The sequence below is a fragment of the Chamaea fasciata genome, unplaced genomic scaffold, assembly GCF_029207755.1.
Source record: "Chamaea fasciata isolate MVZ Bird 193981 ecotype frontalis unplaced genomic scaffold, bChaFas1.0.hap1 SCAF_7, whole genome shotgun sequence".
NCBI lineage: Eukaryota > Metazoa > Chordata > Aves > Passeriformes > Sylviidae > Chamaea > Chamaea fasciata.
This window is the reverse complement of record NW_027094092.1, coordinates 26,996,079-27,018,297: the sequence shown is the minus strand read 5'-3', so window position 1 is coordinate 27,018,297 and position 22,219 is coordinate 26,996,079. Positions and strand designations below refer to the sequence as shown.

General features: G+C 49.0%; 3 protein-coding genes across 3 annotated transcripts; all 3 read left to right on the top strand.

The window, feature by feature from the left end:
- The first annotated feature begins 1,386 nt into the window (after positions 1-1,386).
- On the top strand, positions 1,387-6,456 carry LOC136292441 (acyl-coenzyme A thioesterase 5-like). Its single transcript, XM_066188143.1, has 3 exons — positions 1,387-1,998; positions 4,580-4,782; positions 5,426-6,456. The coding sequence occupies exons 1-3, from the start codon at positions 1,389-1,391 to the stop codon at positions 6,005-6,007; spliced, it is 1,395 nt and encodes a 464-aa protein (XP_066044240.1). The 5' UTR covers positions 1,387-1,388; the 3' UTR covers positions 6,008-6,456.
- A 1,474-nt stretch (positions 6,457-7,930) lies between these two features.
- Positions 7,931-14,199, top strand: LOC136292440 (acyl-coenzyme A thioesterase 1-like). Its single transcript, XM_066188142.1, is given in 3 exon segments — positions 7,931-8,795; positions 10,485-10,687; positions 12,433-14,199. Coding segments are annotated over 3 exon segments (1,674 nt in total). The 3' UTR covers positions 13,039-14,199.
- A 150-nt stretch (positions 14,200-14,349) lies between these two features.
- On the top strand, positions 14,350-21,416 carry LOC136292442 (peroxisomal succinyl-coenzyme A thioesterase-like). The gene is made up of 3 exons (XM_066188145.1): positions 14,350-14,932; positions 17,727-17,929; positions 18,739-21,416. Exons 1-3 carry the CDS (start codon positions 14,392-14,394, stop codon positions 19,312-19,314), a joined length of 1,320 nt encoding a protein of 439 aa, XP_066044242.1. The 5' UTR covers positions 14,350-14,391; the 3' UTR covers positions 19,315-21,416.
- The last annotated feature ends 803 nt before the right edge of the window (positions 21,417-22,219 follow it).

Genomic DNA, 22,219 nt, shown 5'->3' with positions numbered 1-22,219 from the left:
CCCATCCCAGGGTGGACCAAGGGCCCTCTTGGTGGAAAGGCTCTGAGGGCCTCCTGCCTCTCCTCGGCAGAGAAGTCACACTCACTTCAAAACATCTGTGTACAATGAACGGCCACCAGCGCCCCCAATTGCTTTGTGAGGAGAAACCAGGGGCCAGGGAGCACCATTTCTGTCAGACCTGGAGGGCTGCCACCTCCTTTGTGAACATCATCGCCCCACACCAGCTGAACCAGCAGTCCTGGGTTTCTCTGTTTTGAAGGTGTCCTCCAGGCCAGTCTGGTACACATGGGGCAAACCTCTGAGCTGGCAGCTGCCTCTCAGCCCTGTCACGTTTTCAGCACCTGGGTGTCCCCACTGTAGCCCTTCCCTGCCCAGCATGTTTCATAAGAGATGTTATCAGCAGCACTGTCTGACACCTCTGGGCCTGCCCTAGCATGGGTAAGGCACTGTTTGAGCGTGGGCTAGAAGAGAATGTGACAGAGCAGGAGAAAGGGTGCAACATAAGTCTTGGAGTAGCTCATGGCCACGCCAGGTGCTGTCATCACGCAAAACTGCAAGACTGCATGTCCCAAGAAATGCCGGGAGAGCAGTGCTGGGCTAGTGGGGCTGTCTCTGCCTGACATGTACCCAGGCCTGCAGCTTGGCTGAGTTTGAGGGAAAAAAGACAGAGCCTGCTGGAGAAACCCAAGAAGGAGGGCTGCAGCTGTGCCTGTGCCTGTGTCCAGTCCAGTAGGCCTGCTGTAGAGAACTTCTGCCACAGCAGATAAGCACACTATGCATCAACAAGTGCCTCGAGAGAGCAGGTGCCTTGTGCCTCAACTATCATAGAATAGTTCAGGTTGAAAGGAACCTTAAATGTCATATAGTCCAATCCCTTGCAATAAGCAGGAACATCTTCAACTAGATCAGATTGCCCAAAGCCCCATCCAGCCTGGTCTCAGATGTTTCCAGGCATGGGACATCCATCACCTCTCTGAGCAACCTGGGACAGTGTTTTACCACCCTCAATGTAAAAATCTTCTACCTTATGTCTAATCTGTATCAACTGTCTTTTAGTTTAAAGCCTTTGCCCTACTAATAAATTTGTCCCATCTTGCAGGCCTCCTTCAGGTACTGAAAGGTGGAAATGAGGTGTCCCTGGAGCTTTCTCTTCTTTGAGCTGAGATGCTCCATCAGTGTCAGGGGATCGGCTGTGATGATCCCGCCCTGCCGTGGGTGCTGGCAGGGGTGCAGCAGTGGCTCCAGGCAAATTTGGCGTCTCCCGGAACGTGTGTGCCCACACCATTCCTGCCTCAATTCCCCTCCCCTCCCCTGTGTGTGGGAAACTGCATTTATAATAAAAGCCTCAGCTTGAATGCAGACACAGTGTACTCAACAGCTCCGGAGCCATGTGGCAGGTTAGCGCCCGCTCCCTGTGCCGGGCCAGCTCCCGAGCCTGGCAGAGGCGGCTGCCCTGGCCGGGCCCCGCGCCTGCAGCCCCACGGAGCCGCAGCCCCGCGTGGAGCCCCGGGACAGCCCCCGCCCAGGGACTCTCCTCCATGGCCCCCTCCATCCGCCTGTCGCCCGCCGCCCGCAGCCTCTTCGATGAGCCGCTGGCCATCGCCGTGCAGGGCCTCGGCCCGCGGCAGCAGGTCACGCTGCGGACGTCCTTGCGGGACGAGACCGGGGAGCTCTTCCAGGCCAGCGCCCGCTACCAGGCGGGCGACGACGGGCAGCTGGACCTCGCCCGCTGTCCTGCGCTGCCGGGAGGCAGCTTCTCCGGCCTGGAGCCCATGGGGCTGCTCTGGGCTTTGCAGCCCCAGAAGCCTTTCTGGCGGCTGGTAAAGCGGGACGTGCAGAGCCCCTTCCTCCTGCAGCTGGAGGTGTTGGAGGGCCACGGGGAGCGCCCCGGGCGGCTCCTGGCCCAGGCGCAGCACGAGCGGGCGTTCCTGCGGGACGGGGTGCGGAGAGTCCCGGTGCGAGAGGGAAGGATCCGGGCGACGCTTTTCCTGCCCCCCGGTGAGTACCAACTGCAGGCATCCTGCTTTCTCTAAACCGGTGTTTCGTTAGTGAAAGTTGTTCCATGACCTCTGTGAAGGAGTCCATTAAAGCCTCATGTCTTTTCCCCAATCCTTCCCTCGCCTCTCCCATGCCAGTGACCAGCCTGACCATCCTTTCCAATTCATCTGCCCATGCATGTGCCAGGACACGGTTGCAGAAGGCAATGGAATAATCATTCTTACCCGAGGCTTGAGGTTTAAAAAAAAAAAAAAAAACAAACCCCAACCCCCAAAAAACCCACAACATCAAAAACCAAACAAAACCATGAAGAAATTCACAGCAAGTGAATGTGAGTGTGCCAGAAGAGCTGCTGGGCAAGAAGCTGCAGAAGAGAGTGGTGGGGAAGGGCTCTGTAACAGTCATTGGCACTCTCACTCACTGGGAGGGGTTGGGAAATCCTTCTCCCTCCTCCCCCAATTGCAACTAACTATAGTAACTATTCGGTAACCATGGCCCACCATATTGGGGTGAACATCATCAGTCTGTGAAAGAGGAAAGAGGAGGGGCTCAAGAACATTTACAGGGAATAAGCAGCAGGAAAAGACAATTATTTATTGCTCCGGACAAGGTGCAGAGCACCTTTCTGCGATGTAAGGATTGCCCAAGACACCACCTGTCTAGTATATTCTCGGGAGAGCTACACCAAGACTTCCCTGCCAGAGTCCAGGGTGTGGGAAGGCTGATTTCATAGACTTAGCATCTCGCCCACAACAAGACCAGGACTCACTCCCCTGCCTCACCTCTATACCCACCTCTGACCAGGAGAGGGAAGAAGCCACCTGCATAACACTTAATATTCAAAATGTCCCACCTCCCCTGAGCTGAGGCACTTATGATAAGTCAAATGCTGGTGCACTTCCTCCGAGTCTCCTGACCTCCACCTTTTGCCTGTTTTTTTATATGATAAGCCCTTGCCATGCATTCTCTGGCACTTTGAATTGTTTCCTAGGTACTTTGAGTTGTTTCCTAGGCACAGGATAAAGAGCATTTATCTCCATCCTGCTGCCACCACAAACAAGCTTCAGCTTATCAAGACTGTAAGCTAGGTCTGTAGTCAGTATTTCTCTTGGTTCTATTTGGAGATGTTTCACAACCATGATTTCACCACACTCAAGTTGTCCTGCACTGAGATACCCCATCATGATTTTCAGTTCTTGAGCCTGCCCTCTACACCACACATCTCTATATTCAGATTCAGGAGTTGGATACTTCTCAGCAAATTACCTAAGGGCATGTAGAGACAGAAGAGCTCAAAGCGCTTTTGCTACAGTACTGTCACACCTCCCTTGAGCACCCCCACAACCTTATTCAGCTGTACCACCTTTTCTGGGCTTGTTCAGTGCAAATCCACAGAGCCCTGCCAAACTCAGCTGAGCCATGGGCCACAGACAACTGCACTCCTGGCCCCTGGCCACACAGCCACTGCTCTGAGTGCTCACAGCCTATGAAGAGCCAGGAGATGTGCTGTTGCCTAAATGCAAACAGCCACAGAAGGAAGAGCACAGCAGCACTATTGATGGCAGGGTTCTCCTTGGTCCAAGGCAGAGAGGGAACAGATGCTGTGCTCTCTCTCTCCTCACCTCTGTGACACCCCACAGCACATTCCCACCTTCCACCTGCAGCCTTATCTGCAGATCACGGGCCACTGTAGTGCAGGGTGTGAGACTGTGGTAGAAGGGCATCCTCAAAGGGTGGGAGGCATGAGCCCACTCAGGCCTGTGGCTCTCCTGAAGCCAGAAGTAGGTGTGAGCTAGGTCTTCTCCACTCCCCAACAGGTCTAGGGTCACATTCTCTGGTGTACAGCTTGTGGAGCTTTCCTGCAGGTTGCAGTCCCATAACCAATCAGGCTGAAGGAATGCAACATGCAAAGCATTCTCTTTCCCTGCACTGGCTGGACAGGTTCAGGATTCTCCCAGGACAAGGAAAAGAGCATCCCGGAGCAGGAAAGATCCAAACAGAGATCTGCTGATCACCCGCTGAGATACCTCAGTGGCATAGTGTGCAGAATTTGATACTGACTGCTGCTAGACATGACTGGGAAAGAAACGAAGTGCTAGTTTGGGTCACTTACAGCTTTTCAAGGGATCCCAAATGTTAAAAAGCACAAAACAAACAAAAAAAGCTTAAAGTTTCTACTTTGCATTGCATCTATCAAACCACGATACCTTGAGGATTTTTAGAGCGGTAGGTGAAGAGATTGTTGTTACAGGGCTACTTACAGGAAGAGAATTTGGGACAAGATCCTTTTACCAAAGATTCTCTGCCTGTTGGCCCTAAGCACAATGCACAGTACTGCTGATTCCTAAAACAAATAAGGGTTTGCACTTTACCTAAAAGGTTCTGCTCCTGCACTTTTTTCCTCTGCAACACACTCTAAAATTTTCAGGGGCTGACACTGCACAGCTGATGGATCATGTCTTTTCCCCAAAATATGCTTTTCTGCAGTTCCTTTCTGGTACCTCGTTTATGCATTCCAAACCCGAGAAACATTGAAAGGAGTCATTTCAGGCAACTCTGATCTTTGTCTTGTTTGCTCCAGGAGAAGACACCTTTCCAGGGATCATTGATATACATGGATTTGGAGGAGGTCTTCCAGAGTCCAGAGCAAGCCTGTTGGCCAATCATGGCTTTGCCACACTGGCTCTGGCTTATTATCAGTTTGAGGATCTGCCCCAGAAACCAAAGGAACTCCACCTGGAATATTTTGAAGAGGCAGTGAACTATATGCTGCAACACCCACAGGTAGGAACACCCCTGTTTCCTCTGGGTTCCAGGAACCACTCCTGTAAAGTTCTCTCACTTTGCCCAAGTCATCTTTGGAGGAAGTTGCAGAAATACTCCCCTGCCAAGGCTGGCCTTTCCAAGGATTTTGGGTGTCCAAGTCCTGGGAAAGAGAAGGGACAGGTATATATGCACTGGAAGAGGAGTGGAGAGAGATTGCAAAGCAACATCACAAGAGACAGATCAGGCGTAACCAGGTGGGAAGTGTGTGCAGGAGAAATCCTTCACGGGTTGCCACCAAATGTCATCCTATAGTCTCAAGAGTGAAAAGTAAAAAGCATCTGCCAGGGTCTAAGACTAACAACTTATAGCTGTGACCTACAAGTTGTCCCCAGATGGATGAAATCATGTCTCCCCACTCCTGGCTGATTCCAAAACACCAGGGAACATTCTGCATGTGAGGGGTTTGAAGTACAGTGTGAGGAGGAAGTATAGGGGGTGTGGGAGGAGATGCCTGTCATTTGTCCAGAAGGAAAAGTAATCATTGCCATCACTTTCTTCATGTGGTTTTGCAAATTCTCAGCATTAGACAATCTCCCCCTCCATGAACCAGCTGTTGTGCTTTTCAGCTCAGCTCTAATGAGCATTTCCTCCTCTCTCCCAGGTGAAGGGTCCAGGGGTTGGCCTGCTCGGTTTCTCCAAAGGGGGTGAAGTGTCCCTTGCCATGGCTGCCTTCCTGAAGAACATCACTGCTGTTGTTTCCCTCAATGGCCCTATTACTGCTACATGTATTCCCTTCTCTTACAAGGATAACATCATCCCCACTGTGACCTTACGTGAACACAAAGCCAAGGCCATCAATTCCAAGTTTCTTGATTATTCTGATGTCATTGATGATCCCTTTCAAGCCCCTGGCAACCAAAGCCTGATCCCACTAGAAAAAGCTGAGGCACAGTTACTATTCATTGTGGGACAAGATGACCGTGTTGTCAAAAGTGAGTATTATGTTACTGAAGTCTGCAAGCTTCTGCAGGCTCAAGGGAAGGAAAATTTTCACATTCTCTCCTACCCTGGAACAGGGCACTGCATAGACCCTCCCTTTTTCCCTCTGTACCCCATAGGAAGCCACCCCGTTTTTCATAAGCGGGCAGTCCTGGGTGGGGAGCTCAGGGCTTATTCTAAAGCTCAGGTTCATGCTTGGTCACAGGTCCAGGCTTTTTTCAAAAAGTATTTAATGGTTAACTAATGTGCAACAAATAATGTGCAAGCAACACACAACTTTGAACCACCAGATCTGATAAATTCTGCTACAATTATCAGGTCAAGCCTTGTCACAGTCATACCAGTACAACTACAGCATCTTCCATGACTTTGCACATCCATAACACAGAAAAGAAATGAGTTTGCCTTTTCTGTTCCCCCCTCAACCTTTTTCCTCAAGTGTCAAGAAAAGGAATGGTGGGTTTTGCATTAGTCTTGGATGAAACAGCTCATGTGCAGTTTCAAATGCAGAGTTACATTTCTTGGGTGGTTTCTATTCCTCTAAGACTTGACAGTGCTTTCCATGTCTCTGTGGTCTCTACATGCATGTGCTATCCTCAGGTCATACTGCACTCGCTAATGACAATTTTGGAGCAGAGATTTCACTGCTCTTATGGTGAATTTGTCATTGCAAGTGGAAATGTCTCTGACCTCTGTGCTGCTGGAAGCGTGTATGAATGGCTGCTATAGCCAGGATTCTGGGCTGTTTAAGCCTTAGGAAAGGTCGTTTCCCTTTTGTGCCTTCTTTCCATCTTCCCTTCAGAAGGAAGTGCTCTGGCTTGTGGATACTTCTGGCCCCAAGATGTCATACAAAAAAACCTTCTGTTGAATTTCAGCCATTTTGATCTTTTCCCACATGATGCGGAACATTTTAATCTTTGTTACTGGGATGAGAATTGCAATAAAGAGACTGATATTTGAAAGCCATGGAGTCTTTTGCTGTACTTTGGTTAGAAGCAGGGTTTGCAACTTGACTCCTTTCTCATCCCAGGGCGAAGGCTTAAGAAAGCTTGCAGCAACTTGGGATCAAAGGTTGCCCAGGTGGGAACAGGAGACCATAGAAGATGGATACATAGTCCCCTTACCTTCACTCTGCCATAGCTCTTGTGTCACCAAGTATGGAGGAGAAGGAATGTTGCTGAAGCCTCCAGGACCCTTCCCCTTAGCATCTGCTCTTGCATATAGTCAAGCTCATGATCAAACCCAGTAGTGTAAGCCACGGAGTGTTGTTCTCAACCATAGGAGTAGTTGCCACACATTCAGGGCTGGGCACCAGACAACATACCCAAATGCTAGATGACAAACCACCTCACCTGTTTGGAGAGAAAGGGCAATTTCCATGGTGAATAATAAACTGCTGAGACTCTGTCCAATATCTCTGACCACTTAATATTCCCAATTAGGACAATGCTCAGGATTCCCTTAGATGCATCCACCTCTTTCACATCTCTAAGACAGACAGAAGGAGCTCAGAGCACAAGGCATCCCTGCCTGCATCTCCCAGGAAGAATCTGGGAGCTTGAGGAAACAGCTCTCCCTCTGCAGTTCCTTTTGGATCAGAAGATCCATCTCTGTGCAAGATGGACTGAATGACCTTCTTTTTTAAACCCTTCCACAATCCATTTCTGGAAGAGCCATATGTTTCCTGACCTACCTAAATAGTCTGTGAAAGTGGCCCTCCCTTATTGCTCCTGCATCCCTGACCACCTGACCATCCTTCCTAATACACCTGTCTGTGCAGCTGCCTAGGCCGGGCAGAGCCGGGTGGAGACATAACCCACCTTGCCCATGCCTTGGGGTAACCAACAGAGAAGCAGAGCCGGCAAGGAGACAAGAAGCAATGGTGAGCTAGTGCTGGTGTGGCTTCTCCCCACCTCGGCTGGGGCTGGCCCTCGCTGCAGTCCCTTGGCTGAGTGGCACAGCACGGCTCAGCCGTGCCGTGCAGAGCTGTCCCATGTCTGTGCGGTCTGTCCCACACCGGCCCTTCCCCGTCCAGTGAATTCCGACTGCGAGCTCGTTCTCTCCCGACGTCTCCTGCCCGCAGCCACCGCCGGCCCGGGGGAGCCCGGGGGGATACCGGGGAGCTCGCCGAGGCCCAGACGGGTTTGAAGGACTAGGTAGCCTTTGGATGAACCCTCCCACAGCCGGGGAAGGCAGCGCGGGGAACAAAAAAGAGAAGGCGAGGAAGCAGGCATGCAGGGAAGGGGGGAAGCACGAAAATTGGCAGGCACACAGGAGGTAAGCATGCAGGCGGGACAAGGAAGCTACCGCCCCGCGCCTCCCCGCCGGGGCGTGCCAGCGGCACTCCGGGCCAGAGCCCGGCCCTGGTCCCGCAAAGATCTGCCCCAGAATCCGCCCCCAGAGGCGGGAGCGACCCGGAGCCATGTGGCAGGTTAGCGCCCGCTCCCTGTGCCGGGCCAGCTCCCGAGCCTGGCAGAGGCGGCTGCCCTGGCCGGGCCCCGCGCCTGCAGCCCCACGGAGCCGCAGCCCCGCGTGGAGCCCCGGGACAGCCCCCGCCCAGGGACTCTCCTCCATGGCCCCCTCCATCCGCCTGTCGCCCGCCGCCCGCAGCCTCTTCGATGAGCCGCTGGCCATCGCCGTGCAGGGCCTCGGCCCGCGGCAGCAGGTCACGCTGCGGACGTCCTTGCGGGACGAGACCGGGGAGCTCTTCCAGGCCAGCGCCCGCTACCAGGCGGGCGACGACGGGCAGCTGGACCTCGCCCGCTGTCCTGCGCTGCCGGGAGGCAGCTTCTCCGGCCTGGAGCCCATGGGGCTGCTCTGGGCTTTGCAGCCCCAGAAGCCTTTCTGGCGGCTGGTAAAGCGGGACGTGCAGAGCCCCTTCCTCCTGCAGCTGGAGGTGTTGGAGGGCCACGGGGAGCGCCCCGGGCGGCTCCTGGCCCAGGCGCAGCACGAGCGGGCGTTCCTGCGGGACGGGGTGCGGAGAGTCCCGGTGCGAGAGGGGAGGATCCGAGCGACGCTTTTCCTGCCCGCCGGTGAGTACCGGCCGTGCCGGGCTCCTTCTCCCACGGTGTTGCCTCTTCCTTCGGCCCCGCACTCCCAGGCCCGGAGCTAGACCGCCTCCAGGCTCCCCTGGAGCCCCGGACCAGGCAGAGGACAATGGGGAGCTCCGTCAGTAGGAGCTGTAGGCACTCTACCTCCTCAAGGAGTGGCCTGATCAGCCCCACCAGCTCTGATCTGCTGGCCGTACTCCTCACACAGAGCGGCTGCATGTGGTGAAGCACGTATGTGTTTGTTTAACTGACTTCTATTAGACATGAAGGCGTTGATCATAGTACACTTTTTGTTCCCAAATGCCATGGGAGGTGGAGCCAGCCAGTCTTCAAGGTACCTTTCCTCTACCTGGCTGTTTTCCAGGAAATTCAGGTGGTAATTCTTTTGAGTGGTGGAATACTGCTCTTCTAAACTGTAGAGTTTAAGCCTGTGGCTTCCCTTTCCAGCCTCTCCACACATCTTGAACTTAGTAATGTCCTAATTGCTGTAGCCCAAGTTGCCTTTTGCTGCCACATTTGTCCCCAGATCTTCCCTGTTTGTGAGCAGGAGGTCAAGGAAAACATTGGACAGACTTGCCCTGGCAGTACTTTTGACAGAAAATTATGCAAAGGGCCTGCGAGGTTTTCAGACTGCCTGACAAATGCGGTGTTGTCCTTCCATCAGCTGTTCAGATTTCTGCTAGTTTTCTGTAGGAAGCCTCATCTCTTGCATTCCCTTGGTTCTGTAGTAGCCACAACGCCACCAATCCCACCTTTCCTTCCCCCTGTGATACAGAGGTTTTCACCAAGCGTGTCTCTGGAACCCCACGTACTCAGGGAGCTCTTCTATTTATTACGTGCCTTCCCCTCTCCCCTTTCTTTCCTGTCCCAGATAATTCTTTCATGACAGTGCTAAAATCATACGTGCCGCTCTGACTTCATCTGTCTCCTTGGGGCTGGAGGTGAACTTCTAGTTCTTGCTTGTTAGCCATGTTTGATGTTAATCTGCAGACTACCTGAGGGAAGCCTCACCCTCCCTCCTGAGCAGGAATGGAAGTCTCCCTCTTGGCCTCCTCCTTTCTATAATTTGTTAGTACTTTGCAGCAATCCCTCTCAGCTCTGGACTTCAGTCCCTGTCCCATGATGAACCTAACGTAATGCTTCCGTTACCAGGTAAGCAAGGCTAGTTTCAAATACTTTCTCTTATCCCCAGAATAAATGACTGAGGTGCATTTACACTAAAATTGAGAAGTTGGAACCATCAGAAGATGAGATTTTTTTGGATCAGCCTTCTGAGAAATGCACTAAGGAGAAGCCTTCTGGGTATTTTTGAAGCAGAGCTTGATACATCTGCAGTGACTTTACATGATACAGAGAACTAGTTGTGACTGTCAAAAAATTCCTTCTCTTCCAGTTGCCCGTTCCTGATGTTTTCTAAAACATTAGCAGACCTTCTAATTTGTGCTAGTTTGTTTAATCTTGCAGCAATGTAGCCACTTCATTAAAACTGTCACAGTAATTTAGGACCCTCAATACCATTCTGCTGCTGGGGTTTGGGGTTTTTGTTGTTGTTTTGTTTGTTTAGTTTGGGGTTTTCTTTTTTTTTTTTTAAGACACATTCCCAGGCCTATGAATTTGGAATATAAATTAAAAATTGTGGGTTAATGTGTCCTGTTATGTGGTCTCTCTCAGGAAGTGGCCCCTTTCCAGGAATTATTGACTTGTATGGAACTGGAGGAGGACTCCCTGAATACAGGGCATGCCTGCTGGCCAACCACGGCTTTGCTGTGCTGGCTCTGGCTTTCTACAGCTATGAAGATCTCCCCAAAGGGATGAAGGAATTCCACCTGGAATATTTTGAAGAAGCTGTAAACTATATGTTACAACACACCCAGGTTGGTTTGTCCATTGACTCTCACTACAGTGAACTCTCATTAGTTAGGTCTCGTCAGACCACAGAAGCAGCAGAGCTGCCGTACTTAAAATAGCATCACTGTTGAGTTGGCTGTTATTAATTAGTTTTATATCTTGAACTCCCATTACAATGGCTCTCTGGCAGATTATTCCAGCTCTTCCTTTTGAACTGGCCAGGTGAAAGACTGACACACTGGTCACATACTGGTAATTTCTACTCCAATCAACCGACTGTTGTAACAAGGGTGCTAGTTTCCTGGAGGCTTACTGGACTTGCAGTGGGGATTTTAGATTTATGCTCTGTAGAATGTCCTTCAGAACTAAATATCCTTTTCAGCTGTGGAGCACATGATAATCTTCTGTGATCCAGGTCTCAGGGAAACCAAGGAAACTCAAGGAAGTCCACCAATACACATTTGATGCTGTGTATTTTATAAGCTATTAAAATCACTTCAAATTATTTTAGTAGCTACTTAGTACCAAGACTTAGGGATCCTACTAATTCAGCACCTCTTGGAAGAGAGCCCTGCTCAAGTCTGCATCTGCTTGTAAGTACCTGTGAGTGACAGTAGCTAGAATTGCACAAACCAACACTTGGTTTCCCTGGAGAATGAAAATAAATACCTTCCTCAGCCTCAGAAAGATGAGTAGTTGTTAAAGGTCTTGGCTGGTTTTTAGTTGCCTTAACCTATATTGTTCAAGACACCTCACTGCCCAAAAAAATCTGAAAGTTGCTTCCCCCTACATTTTTTCCCTTGAGAGCAGTACAGTACCACTGCCTCCCATTAACATCTCCACTACTATTCTCACCATACTTTTAATGTGCTGCAAAGTTTCAGCCATATTTTCTAATTTCCCTCTTCCCACATTTCAAAGTCAGTGGGTTTGAAGCCCATTACACTGGAGAAAAGATACAGAAGGTATTAAATTTTGATGCTGTCTCAGAGCCTATTTGCCCCTGAGAGTCTTTAGATATTGAAGAGTTGTGCTATTAGCTAACCTTCTTCCAGTATCTTTACAGGATTCCAGCACCAGTAAGGTCATTTAACTTTTCTATTCTAGTTAATTTGCCTTGTGTAAAAGAGAATGAAGGTAACCTAGTCTAGATTGACTCCAGGGGACTGTACAATTCTCTTAGAAAAATGGTTTTAATAGGTTATATTTTTAAGATAAATTTTAATGAGTGAGCTGCCTCAGACTACTTCCTGTGAGTTACATACCAAGCATTCTAGAGAAGCATGAGAGCAGCTCATGTGGAACCTGCTACCCCACGTCAGCTTCTTTATAGGGCAACCTTGAATATAAGAAATACACTAACATAAGTGATGACAATATCATAGTCATTGCTGACTTTGAGCATTTTGCACTGAAAGAAAGAAGAGGAGGCCTCCCCTGCTCTTTCCCTCTTCTCTCAACTGCATTATGAATAAAGTGGATCTGGGACTGCTCATTTGCAAGCACAGCTGTACTCTCTGCTTCAGCACTGAACCTTGTAGCTTTGTTAGGATGATGCTGCAGTCTCAGTAGGGCTTAGGATCATAAATCAAGCACAGAACAGTGCCCAGGATCTGTCAGACACTACACACTACATGGGCTACAGGACCTCAGACAGATGCTTGTAGATGGGGTCCAAATTTGGGACAGACACAACTGCAAACATGGCAACATATTAAAGAAGTGGCATACCATGGTTCATTGCTTGTGGTTTCTCTTCTCTCACCTCTAGGTTAAAGGTCCAGGAATTGGTTTGCTTGGACACTCGAAGGGGGGTGACCTGTGCATCTCCATGGCCTCCTTCCTAAAGGGCATCACAGCCACTGCCCTTATCAATGGCTCGGTGGCAAATGTGGGTGCAGTGCTCCGCTACAAGGACATCACCATTCCACCCCTTGGTATCAATCCAAAACGCATCAAGGTTGGCAAGTCTGGGATTGCTGATATTATTGATGCATTGAACAACCCACTAGAAGGACCTGACCAGCAAAGCTTTATCCCTTTGGAGAAGGCTGAGTGTTGCTTCCTGTTCATCGTTGGCCAGGATGATCACAACTGGAAAAGTGAATTCTTTGCAGTTGAGGGGAGCAAACGTTTGCAAGCTCATGGGAAAAAAAAACCTGAGATAGTCTGTTATCCTGGAGCAGGACACTACATCGAACCTCCCTTTTTCCCAATGTGTGCAGCCTCAATGCACCTGCTATTTGGCAAGCCTGTGATGTGGGGAGGGGAGCCCAAGGCACACTGTGAGGCACAGATAGATGCTTGGCAGCAGATCCAAGCTTTCTTTCGTAAACACCTCACAGGCAAGCCATCTGGAACATCCAGTAAGCTCTGATATGAATTAGGTTACTTTACAGATGAAAATGCTGGTGTTTCAAGTTTGTTTTGTTTAATGGCTCAGAATGAGAACAAGGAACATCAGTGAATAAGCTATAAAGTTTCTTGGAGGATGATGGTGGGCGAAAGCAAGAAAGGAGCTTCCTTTTCACACCCTCCTCTAATCTTGGTTAGAGGTCTTGGCCTCCTGTTTTATGTAGTACAGGGTTAGAAGCTGTGGTAAACAAATGGTGGTAATGCTGTGTATGCTCTGAGTGTGAACTGAAGTGATAGGTAACTCATCCAAACTGAGAACTGGGATGAAAATATGCCTTGGCCTTCTCAGAGGAAATGTATGTCATTGCCCAGCTTTGTGTTCCAGTTCCAGTACTCTAGTTTTTCTGGAAGCAGTAATCTGCCTCCAGTAATCTTTCTGTTCTCCCTGTGTACTTCTCCCTCCTTAGTTGCCCTGTTCCCTTCTCCCAAACCACTAAAATGCATCTGCCTTAAAAGGACCTAATATTTCACTTACCAAAAGTAGCAATACTATGCCAGCACTCTCAGGTAACACTTCACATTTATAGTCTACAAACAGCCCATAGCTTGATGTGACGTTCTGAGCGCACGTAGTAGAAATGAGACATTTAAACAGCCTGTGGAAGTTCGGAAGCGTGAAGAAACAACAGAACAAGTCCTATTAGTTGTCATCCTGGAGCCGCTCACGGGTGTCCCCTCAGCAAGGCTGGGTATCGCTGTGGAGCTCGGCAGCACCGTCGGAGCTCTCTGCCTGTGCATTCCCCAAAAGCCTTCTCCGCTGCCTGCTCCTGGCCCGGCGGCTCCGCGAAGCCGAGCGCTGTGCGGGCCCGAGGCGGCCTGGCAGCGCCGAGAGGCGGCCGGCCTGCTGTGGCGGCGCGGGGCCCCGGCTGCACGCCGCTGCTCTCTGCGCCGCGGGGTGAGCGCTCAGCCCGCCGGGCATCGTCACCAACTTGGTACCCAAGCGTGGGGTTGAAGGACAGGGCGCCGGGCGTTGCCGGCGCATTTGCACGGTGTGTCCGAACGCGTTGTACCCGCCAGTGCCTGCAGCCCGTATCCGGCCTCTGCTGTTGCGGGCGCGTCGGGCCCGTTTGTGAGTTTTGCATCCACTGTGCTTGTAAGGCATTAAAGTGAAACTTTAACCGCTGCCCACGGCTCGCTGCTCCAGTCGGTTGGGTGGTTTGGGGGAGGCGGGAGCGGCCCGGGGCTGGCGGCCTTCCGGGGCCGGGGGGCGGGGAGGGGCTCCGCTCTCTATTGGGGCCGCCGGGAGGGGGCGGCGGCCGCGGTACCGATATTGCGGGCGGTGAGGCCGCACCGCGCACCCGCCACTGCCGCTGCCATGTGGAGAGCGCTGGCCGCCGCCGCCGCCGCCCCGGCGCGGGCCCTGCTGCGCACCCCGCCGGCCCGGCGGGCTGCCAGCCTGGCCGTGTCCCCCGCCGCCGGCCCGGCGGACGAACGGGTAGAGACGCGGGTGGCGGGGCTGAGCCCGGGGCAGCCGGTGACCCTGCGGGCGGTGGCGGCCGATGACCGCGGCTGCCTCTTCCAGTCGTGCGCGCACTACCGGGCGGACAGCCGCGGGGAGCTGCACCTGGGCACGGACGCCTCCCACGGTGGGGACTACACCGGCGTGGAGCCCATGGGGCTCTTTTGGAGCCTCGCCCCCGCCGGCATGGAGAAGCCGTACCAGCGGCTCCTTCCCCGCAGCACCGGCGCCCCGATGAAGGTGGAGGTGTTGGTCCACCAGGGCCACAGCCCGCCCGGCGCCATGCCCGGGCCCGTGGTGGCCAAGGCCGAGGTGCAGAGGTTGTTCACGGCTCCCGGCGTGCGGAGGATCCGGCTGAAGGAAGGAGTCGTAAGGGGCTCCCTTTTCCTGCCGCCGGGTGAGTGCCCCGGCCCGAGACCTTCGCCCCGAGGCCGGCGGGAGCCCCCGCCTTCTCTGACCAGAGCTAGGAAAGTCTCTTGAAATAACGCCGTGCAGAGGCTGTCACCCGCATTCCCTGACAGCCGGACGGCGCTCTGCAGATAGGTGGCCCTGAACTCTTAAGGAGATATCCCAAGTGCTTGTCGCGACAGAGCGCGGCTTGTGCGTGGCCATCCGGCCTGGTCCTACTGGCGCCGAGCAGGGCGGGCACGGGGAGGCGGCTCTTGCGGGACGGGCCGCAGCTAAAGGAGAACAGGGCTTGAAGCGTTTACTTCATTGCGGTGCTCGGCCTGTGGTTTTCCAGTAGGTTTGATGTTTGCTCTGGACTGCCAGAATCTAACATCCAGAAAAGCTGATGCGCTTCATTGTCCGAGCCTGTGTTGAATGTCCCAAGGATTTTACCCTAAGCAGGACTGAATTAAAAAGGTGTTTTTTCTTCCTGTGAAACACAAGCTGGGAAGCAGAGCAGCAGATGAGATTCTAGAAAATACACGTATCTCACCTCAGTTACTACAGAGTTAGTACAGTTAGTAGTTGGGTTACTTTGTGGTATAAAAACAAAATGGATTTATGAGCAAGTTCTGCCTGTTCTGCTTATGAGATGGTTGTGCTTTATGAGGTGTGATATTCTGATGGTCTGTGAGTGGTGTTGGAAAATGAAACCTTACACCAGTGATTGTGTCTGTACACTTGAGCTATCAGTTAAACTTCTTGTAGTTCCCTGAGTGTTGTGGGTACTGGAACTGCCCTCCACATTACCTCTAATTTAAAACTACCTGGTTCAGCAACTCCTGTAAGTATCACTACAGTTATTAAGTATTTTCATTCCAAACCAATGATTTTTTTATCCATTTAGATGCGGATCCAAAGTCCACTGAGGAAAAGAACAACCGAGATTGAACTTTGAATTTCAGATGTTTAGTCAGCACGCTGGATTTTCCGTCTCTGAGACATTGTTTTGATCTATGCTGCCTCAGAGGATGAGTTTGGTTTCTGCTGAGCTCAGTGGGAATCCAGAAATCTGCAAGATGAAACTGCATTTTCCCCTTTAGAAAGTCTGGCATTGCAATAGTGTGGGAACAGTCTGGAATCATTGCTTAAATGATATTGCCATCCCTCATGATGGAGGATCCAGTTACAGCGTTATGACCATACCCTTTTTTTCTCCAGGGACAAAAATATGTTATTGTTTTTAAGATAGGAATATTAAATGTGAACCATTCTTAGTAAAAGTGAGAGGACATCAGTGGGCTTATGATGTTATTTTAATATAAAAGTGATTTCTCAATTCAGGCATAAGAGTTACAGATGTGGAGGTTTGTTTGTTTGTTTTTAAATGCTGGTAAATTTGTCTAGCCAATTTTATCCTGCTTTTTAGTGAGCTCTGCAGGAACCATATACTTGGGCATGTGCAGGCACTCAGAGAGGCAGTCCAGGATCCTTGTGCAAGTTAAAGGGTGTCTTCATGAGAGAGAAACACATTCATCTATGACTATGTTCTGATTACATGCTCTTGCTAGAAGGCTTTCCAGATAGAAGTGATGACTGAATATGTATTTTCTTGCCATCTAGGTTGGCTGCTGCTAGCTAAAGGTTACTGCTGATCATAGCATTATAATAAACTTCTCCCAACATATTTTCTCTCAAGTAGAATATTGAACTTCAATGAGAAAAAGATCAAAACTGGACGAATAAGAACCCAAAAGCATGTTTCGGTCCCTTTCTGACTTCTTAATGCTTTAATTCGGGAGGTTTCTTTTAGCACGTACAGGTAGTGTCAGAGAGTTAACATATTCTTGCAACAAGCATGTCCTCTTTGTGCTGAGATGGTTGTAGTGAGCTGGATCAGGGCACATCAGATATCTGGTGGCCAGGGCGGGGGGAAAAAAAAGAGAAAAAAATATTGCTTGCTCGGGGTCTTTAAAGCTCCACTAAGTAGCATCTTTAGCCTTTTAACCTAAGATCTCCTGGTTGGCATACAGACATGGTACAGCATGACTTTGGCTGCAAAAGCACGGCTGTTTAAAATTGTGGTTCTGCTTATTTCTGTAGTTTGGTGGGACAGACTGGACACATGTATGTGCACATTTTTCTGTACATCTGTACCTCAGTCATGCACACACAACTGCACTCATCCAGCTCTCAGTTCTGCCTTCCTTCTTGTCACCTCTGCAGGAGCAGTTCTCCTGCCAAGTCTTACAGTGCTGATGCTGAGATAGAGCTAGTAAGTCCAGTTGATTTTAACATTGGGTTATCTTTGTTGGGCTTTGCTCAATGCAGTTTATTCCAGAGTTTACGTAAGTTTTGTAGAATGTATTTCAAGGGCTCAGTGCTCTTGCCTCATTACTCATGAGCTTGCACTTTGCCAATTAAGATGTGACTTTGTGGGAAAATAGCTGACTTGGTGTATGATTGGTCTGAGGGTAGGAGGTTAAGAACATGGAAAAATACATTTAGAACAGTTGTGGGGTTTTTGGTTGGTGAGTTGGTTGGATTTTTTTTTTTTTTAAGCAAAACCTGTAACTTCATCTATTTTTACAGGAACGTAAGGACCTGGACCTGTTCTTAGTTTGAAATAGCTGAAGTGAAATACAGCACTGGTTCTTTTAAATGTCTGCAATGCAAATGAAAAAATGATGACTATTAATAGCAAAAGTCTTAAGCATTCCGTATTTTGTTGTTCTCTCTTCACCAGATAGTTTTTTGTGTCCTGTTTGATAACTTTTCTTCTGTATCTCTTCTCTTTAATATAGGGGATGGTCCCTTTCCAGGAGTGATTGACATGTATGGTGATGAAGGAGGCTTGATTGAATTTAGATCCAGTCTCCTGGCTACCCATGGTTTTGCTGCTCTTTCTCTGCCATATTTTGACTTTGAAGATCTTCCTAGGGTCATGAAAGAATTAAAACTTGAGTACTTTGAGGAGGCAGCAAGGTTCCTACAGCGTCACCCAAAGGTGAGTGCAGTGAGAGATCTCTTGGGACTACGGAGGATTTAGCAGTTATGCCTCAGTGGTGGTGGTTGTGATTTTTTAAATATTTGAGTATCAGTTTCTGCTGGCAAACTTAGGCCTAATAGTGGCTTATGCATATGACTGGGGAGAGTGAATTTCTTCTAGCACAAATTCATGCTGGAGCTAAAAGATTGCTGATCAGTAGGATAGTGGATGCTGGAGTATCCTCCGAGCAGGACCAGTGGTGATAAAAATGTTGGGTTTGTTTGGGTTTTTTCTTACATGAAAGTAATTAGTTTTAAGAGAGGATGATACGACACTGCTCAATAGTAGCTGAAAGAATGAATTTGATGATGTGGGATGTTGCTTTCAGTTTTACTTTCCAGGCTAGACAAAGACAAGACAAATGATACTTATCTAATCCTTCAGATGTAATTTGTGAGGTTACTTTATTTTCCTGAGACATATGAAACAGTAGACTCTGCTTGAATTTCCTGTTACCTGTTTTAGGAAAATGAGAAAAATTTTGCATTGACATATGCAGTAGGGACCAAGTAAGGATCAGGTATGCCTTGTGCCTGTCTACAGTTTCTGTGAGGTTTGATCCCTTTTGGCGTCTCTGAAAAATAAGACCGTAAACAGGAGGAGCCTGGGTCCAGACTGTCACTTTCCAACAGGTTACATCAATAATTAACCTAACTTTTTTTTTTTTAATAAAACAACTCCAAAGTCAACTAATGGCTAATGCATTACAATGTATGCTTCCTTTATTCCTTTCTTCCCCTCTTCTCCACCCCCTATCTTATCTGAAGGTGAAAGGACCAGGAGTTGGAGTGATTGGCACTGGGAAAGGGGCAGAATTAGCACTCTCCATGATCACCTTCTTGCCAGAAGTAGTGGCTGCTGTCTCAATCTCCGGCTGTAGCTCAAACACAGTTGCAGACCTCCATTATGGTGAGATGACTCTGCCCGGGCTGCGTTTTGATATGAAGAAAGTCACTGTCTCTGACTCTGGTGTATTTGACATTTTTGAAGCTCTGGATGACCCAACAAATCCTGCTAATTCTCCTAGTGTGATCCCCATTGAAAAAGCAGAAGGTCACTTCCTCTTAGTGGTAGGGGAAGATGATCGGATGTGGAAGAGCTCCTTATATGCTGAGCTGGCAATCAGGCGTCTACGCCAGCATGGGAAAGAGAACTTTGAACTCCTGAGTTATCCAGGAGCAGGGCACCGAATTGATCCCCCTTCTACTCCATTTTGTCAGGTAGCTCTGGATCGTGTTTTGGGGGTGCCTGTTCTGGGGGGTGGAGAGAGCAAAGCACATGCCCATGCACAGGAACACTCCTGGGGAAAGATTCAGGAGTTTCTGCACTTGCATCTGGGATGAACACTTAAGCACATGCAAGCTGTTGCAGATCTGCAAGGACTGAACTTGAGCCACCAAAATGATTGGTGATGACTGGTGAATTGAAGGGATTGACTGAGACAAGCCTTGAAATATGAAAATAACCAAATTACTACTTAGTTACAAGTATCTAAAAAGGGATTTATTTGGAGCAGCCTAAGTTAATTTAACTCGGTAAACAGAGGAGATGTGAAACAACAATCAGGCTGCACTATGGTACAAATCTGACAGCTCGAAGTGGTCATGATATGAAGAAACAAGCACCTGAAGAGAATAGTAGGTACTTCCTTGCTTGCAGTATTTACACCTCAGAGAATGTTAACAGGCAGCCTGCACCCTCAGCAGTGACAGACAGGATCACACCTTGGCAATGATGGAGGATAAACACAGACATCCAAATCATGGACGTCCTAAGCTACCTTACCCCAGAATTCTTCTATTTACAGCCATAAATGCTTTGGGAATGTTTTCCATTTACATGAAGCTGGAGATACCTACTTGAAATGAGGTTTGTATACTTAGCATTGTGATCTTCTGGTGACACGGTCTGTTTCTTTCCAAAAAGAACTATGTGCTGAATGGGAAAATGAAGAGTACTTTTGCTTGTCATCCAAGGAGAATGGCAGTACTAGCACTGTCTTGTATTGGGCGTGTACCTGTCTGTTCCTGTAATGTCTTGGTGTTTGACACTCGGGGTATTAAGATTCTGTTGGATAGGCTACAGCATGTCTAAATACAGCTATTAAGTTAGGGATTAATTACTTGTGGAACTCTTTAGTAATGATGTCAAGAGATGCTGACAGCTGTTCTTAGGGAGGAAGCAGAGTTGGGAGACAGAAAACCTAGCCTGTAGATTTAAACTGACTGTAAAAAGCTGTCACCTTATGGTGGTGATTAACTCAGAATCATACCAAACTATCAATGCCCTCCAAAAAAAAAAAAGCACCCAAAGCCAAATCTAGGAGAGCTTTTCCATGACTGCCAGAGATTTTTTTTTTTTTTTTCCATCCAAGTTCATTTTTGGCTAGTGCCTTTTTCCCCCCACCATTCAGGTAGAAAGAAACAACTTCTTCCCAAATGAGTTGACCTCTCAAGAGGGTCTTGCTGAAAATGGTGTCAGTGCTGAAGGCCTGTTGAAGGAGGGCCTCTATCAACAAAATTTCTCCTTCCAAAGTAATTTTGTCAGACCACATTGAGAGCTGCCCAGGAAGATACAAATCTTTCATTAGTGGTACTCAGTTTTGCTTTGCTCTCAGGGATCTCTCTCCAGTTAACTGTCATTATGCTGCTGCTCAGTCTCAATAGCTTTCTGCAACTCTTGTTATTCCTTATCATTTGATTAAAGCCACGTTTTTCACACACAATCAATGCCAACTAAACAGTTTATCCATCCATTCTTTACAAGAGAAGCTCCATCCTGCTAATTCCACACAAGATTTCTTCATGCCTGGTCTCTAAATGCTTTCACCAGCTGAATAAGCTTTTGCCAAGTCATACCTGGTGCCTGAACCTCTGCTAACACGAGCAGCCCCAGAAGTCCAGGACCAGAGCCTGCTGTGATGTGCACCTTGGTGTTACTCGTATCTGTCACTCTGCCTTTTTTTCCAAACTCATGTCAAGTGGCAACTGTAGGAGAAAGGGTTGTGTGTTGTGTGAAGGTTCCTGGCTCATCCTGTGTCTCTTCAGTCGTTGGAGCTGTTACAAATTGTGCAAGAGCAGCACCTCCCCTCTCCCTGTTCTGTCACTCTCCCAGTGCCAATACCTGTAACTCCACACTGCAGTCCTACCTCAGCATATGCACTGGTATGCAAGATTGCAATCTGGAGGCTCAGGAAGTAAATGTTAAGTTGTAAATAAAAAAACCCCAAAAAACAGGGAGATTGAGTGCTCAGACTTGATTTCTAAAGCACAAGCTTTTAAAGTAATCCAGTGTTAGATTCTGTGATATATGCAATTTGAAAGAGAAGTAAAACACTTCCTTTATTAATAAACAACCATGTGTAAGAATTTGATGTTAAGTATTTGTTTGGAAAAGTGAATGATTATTTGTTTTTAAAGGAGGAAAAATAAAAAAAAAAACTGTACTGTGAAGAGTTTTTGGGTTTTTTGTTTGTTTGTTTGTTTTGTTTTGTTTTTTTTGTGAATTAGTCAGGGCTTCCTGGACAAAATAATTAATAAAAGGACCTGCTGAAAGCCAGACAACTTTTGCACTAGCATTTTGTGTATTTACAATGCTACCTGGAGACCCAAGATGCGTTGCAGGCACTCTGAAGAATGTGTACCTGTTTCCTGAAGTATACATTAAACTGGGTGCCTGATAATGGCCTTAATTACAGCACGTTATTTATACTGGTTTACGTTCAAAGAATTGTTAGGATTGGAAGAGACTTCTGCAGATCACCTAGTCCAATTCTCCTGCTAAGGCAGGGTCACGTACAGCAAATTACACAAGAATGTGTCCAGGTGGATTTGGACTGTCTCCAGAGGGAGGCTCTGTGGCCTCCCTGGGCAGCCTATCCAGTGCTCTGCCATCCTCAATGAAAAGAGCTTCTTCCTGGTGAGGGGGAACTTCTCGTGTTGCAGCTTAAGGCCGTTTCTCCTTGTCCTGTCACTGAGCACCCCTGAAAAGAGTCTGGCACCATCCTCTCGGCCCCCACCTTTGAGATACTTGTATCCACGGATGGGCTCTCCTCTTCTATAGCTGAAACAGGCCAAGGTCCCGCAGGTCCCTCCCTCCTCCCAAGAGAGGCCCCAGACCCCTCATCACCTTCGTGGCCCTCCACTCCCCTCTCCAGCGGCTCCTCTTGTACTGAGGAGCCCGGAACCCGCCACAGCGATTCTTTGCCAGGCCAAACGCGCAGCACATTGCATTAAGACGAGCGCTCGG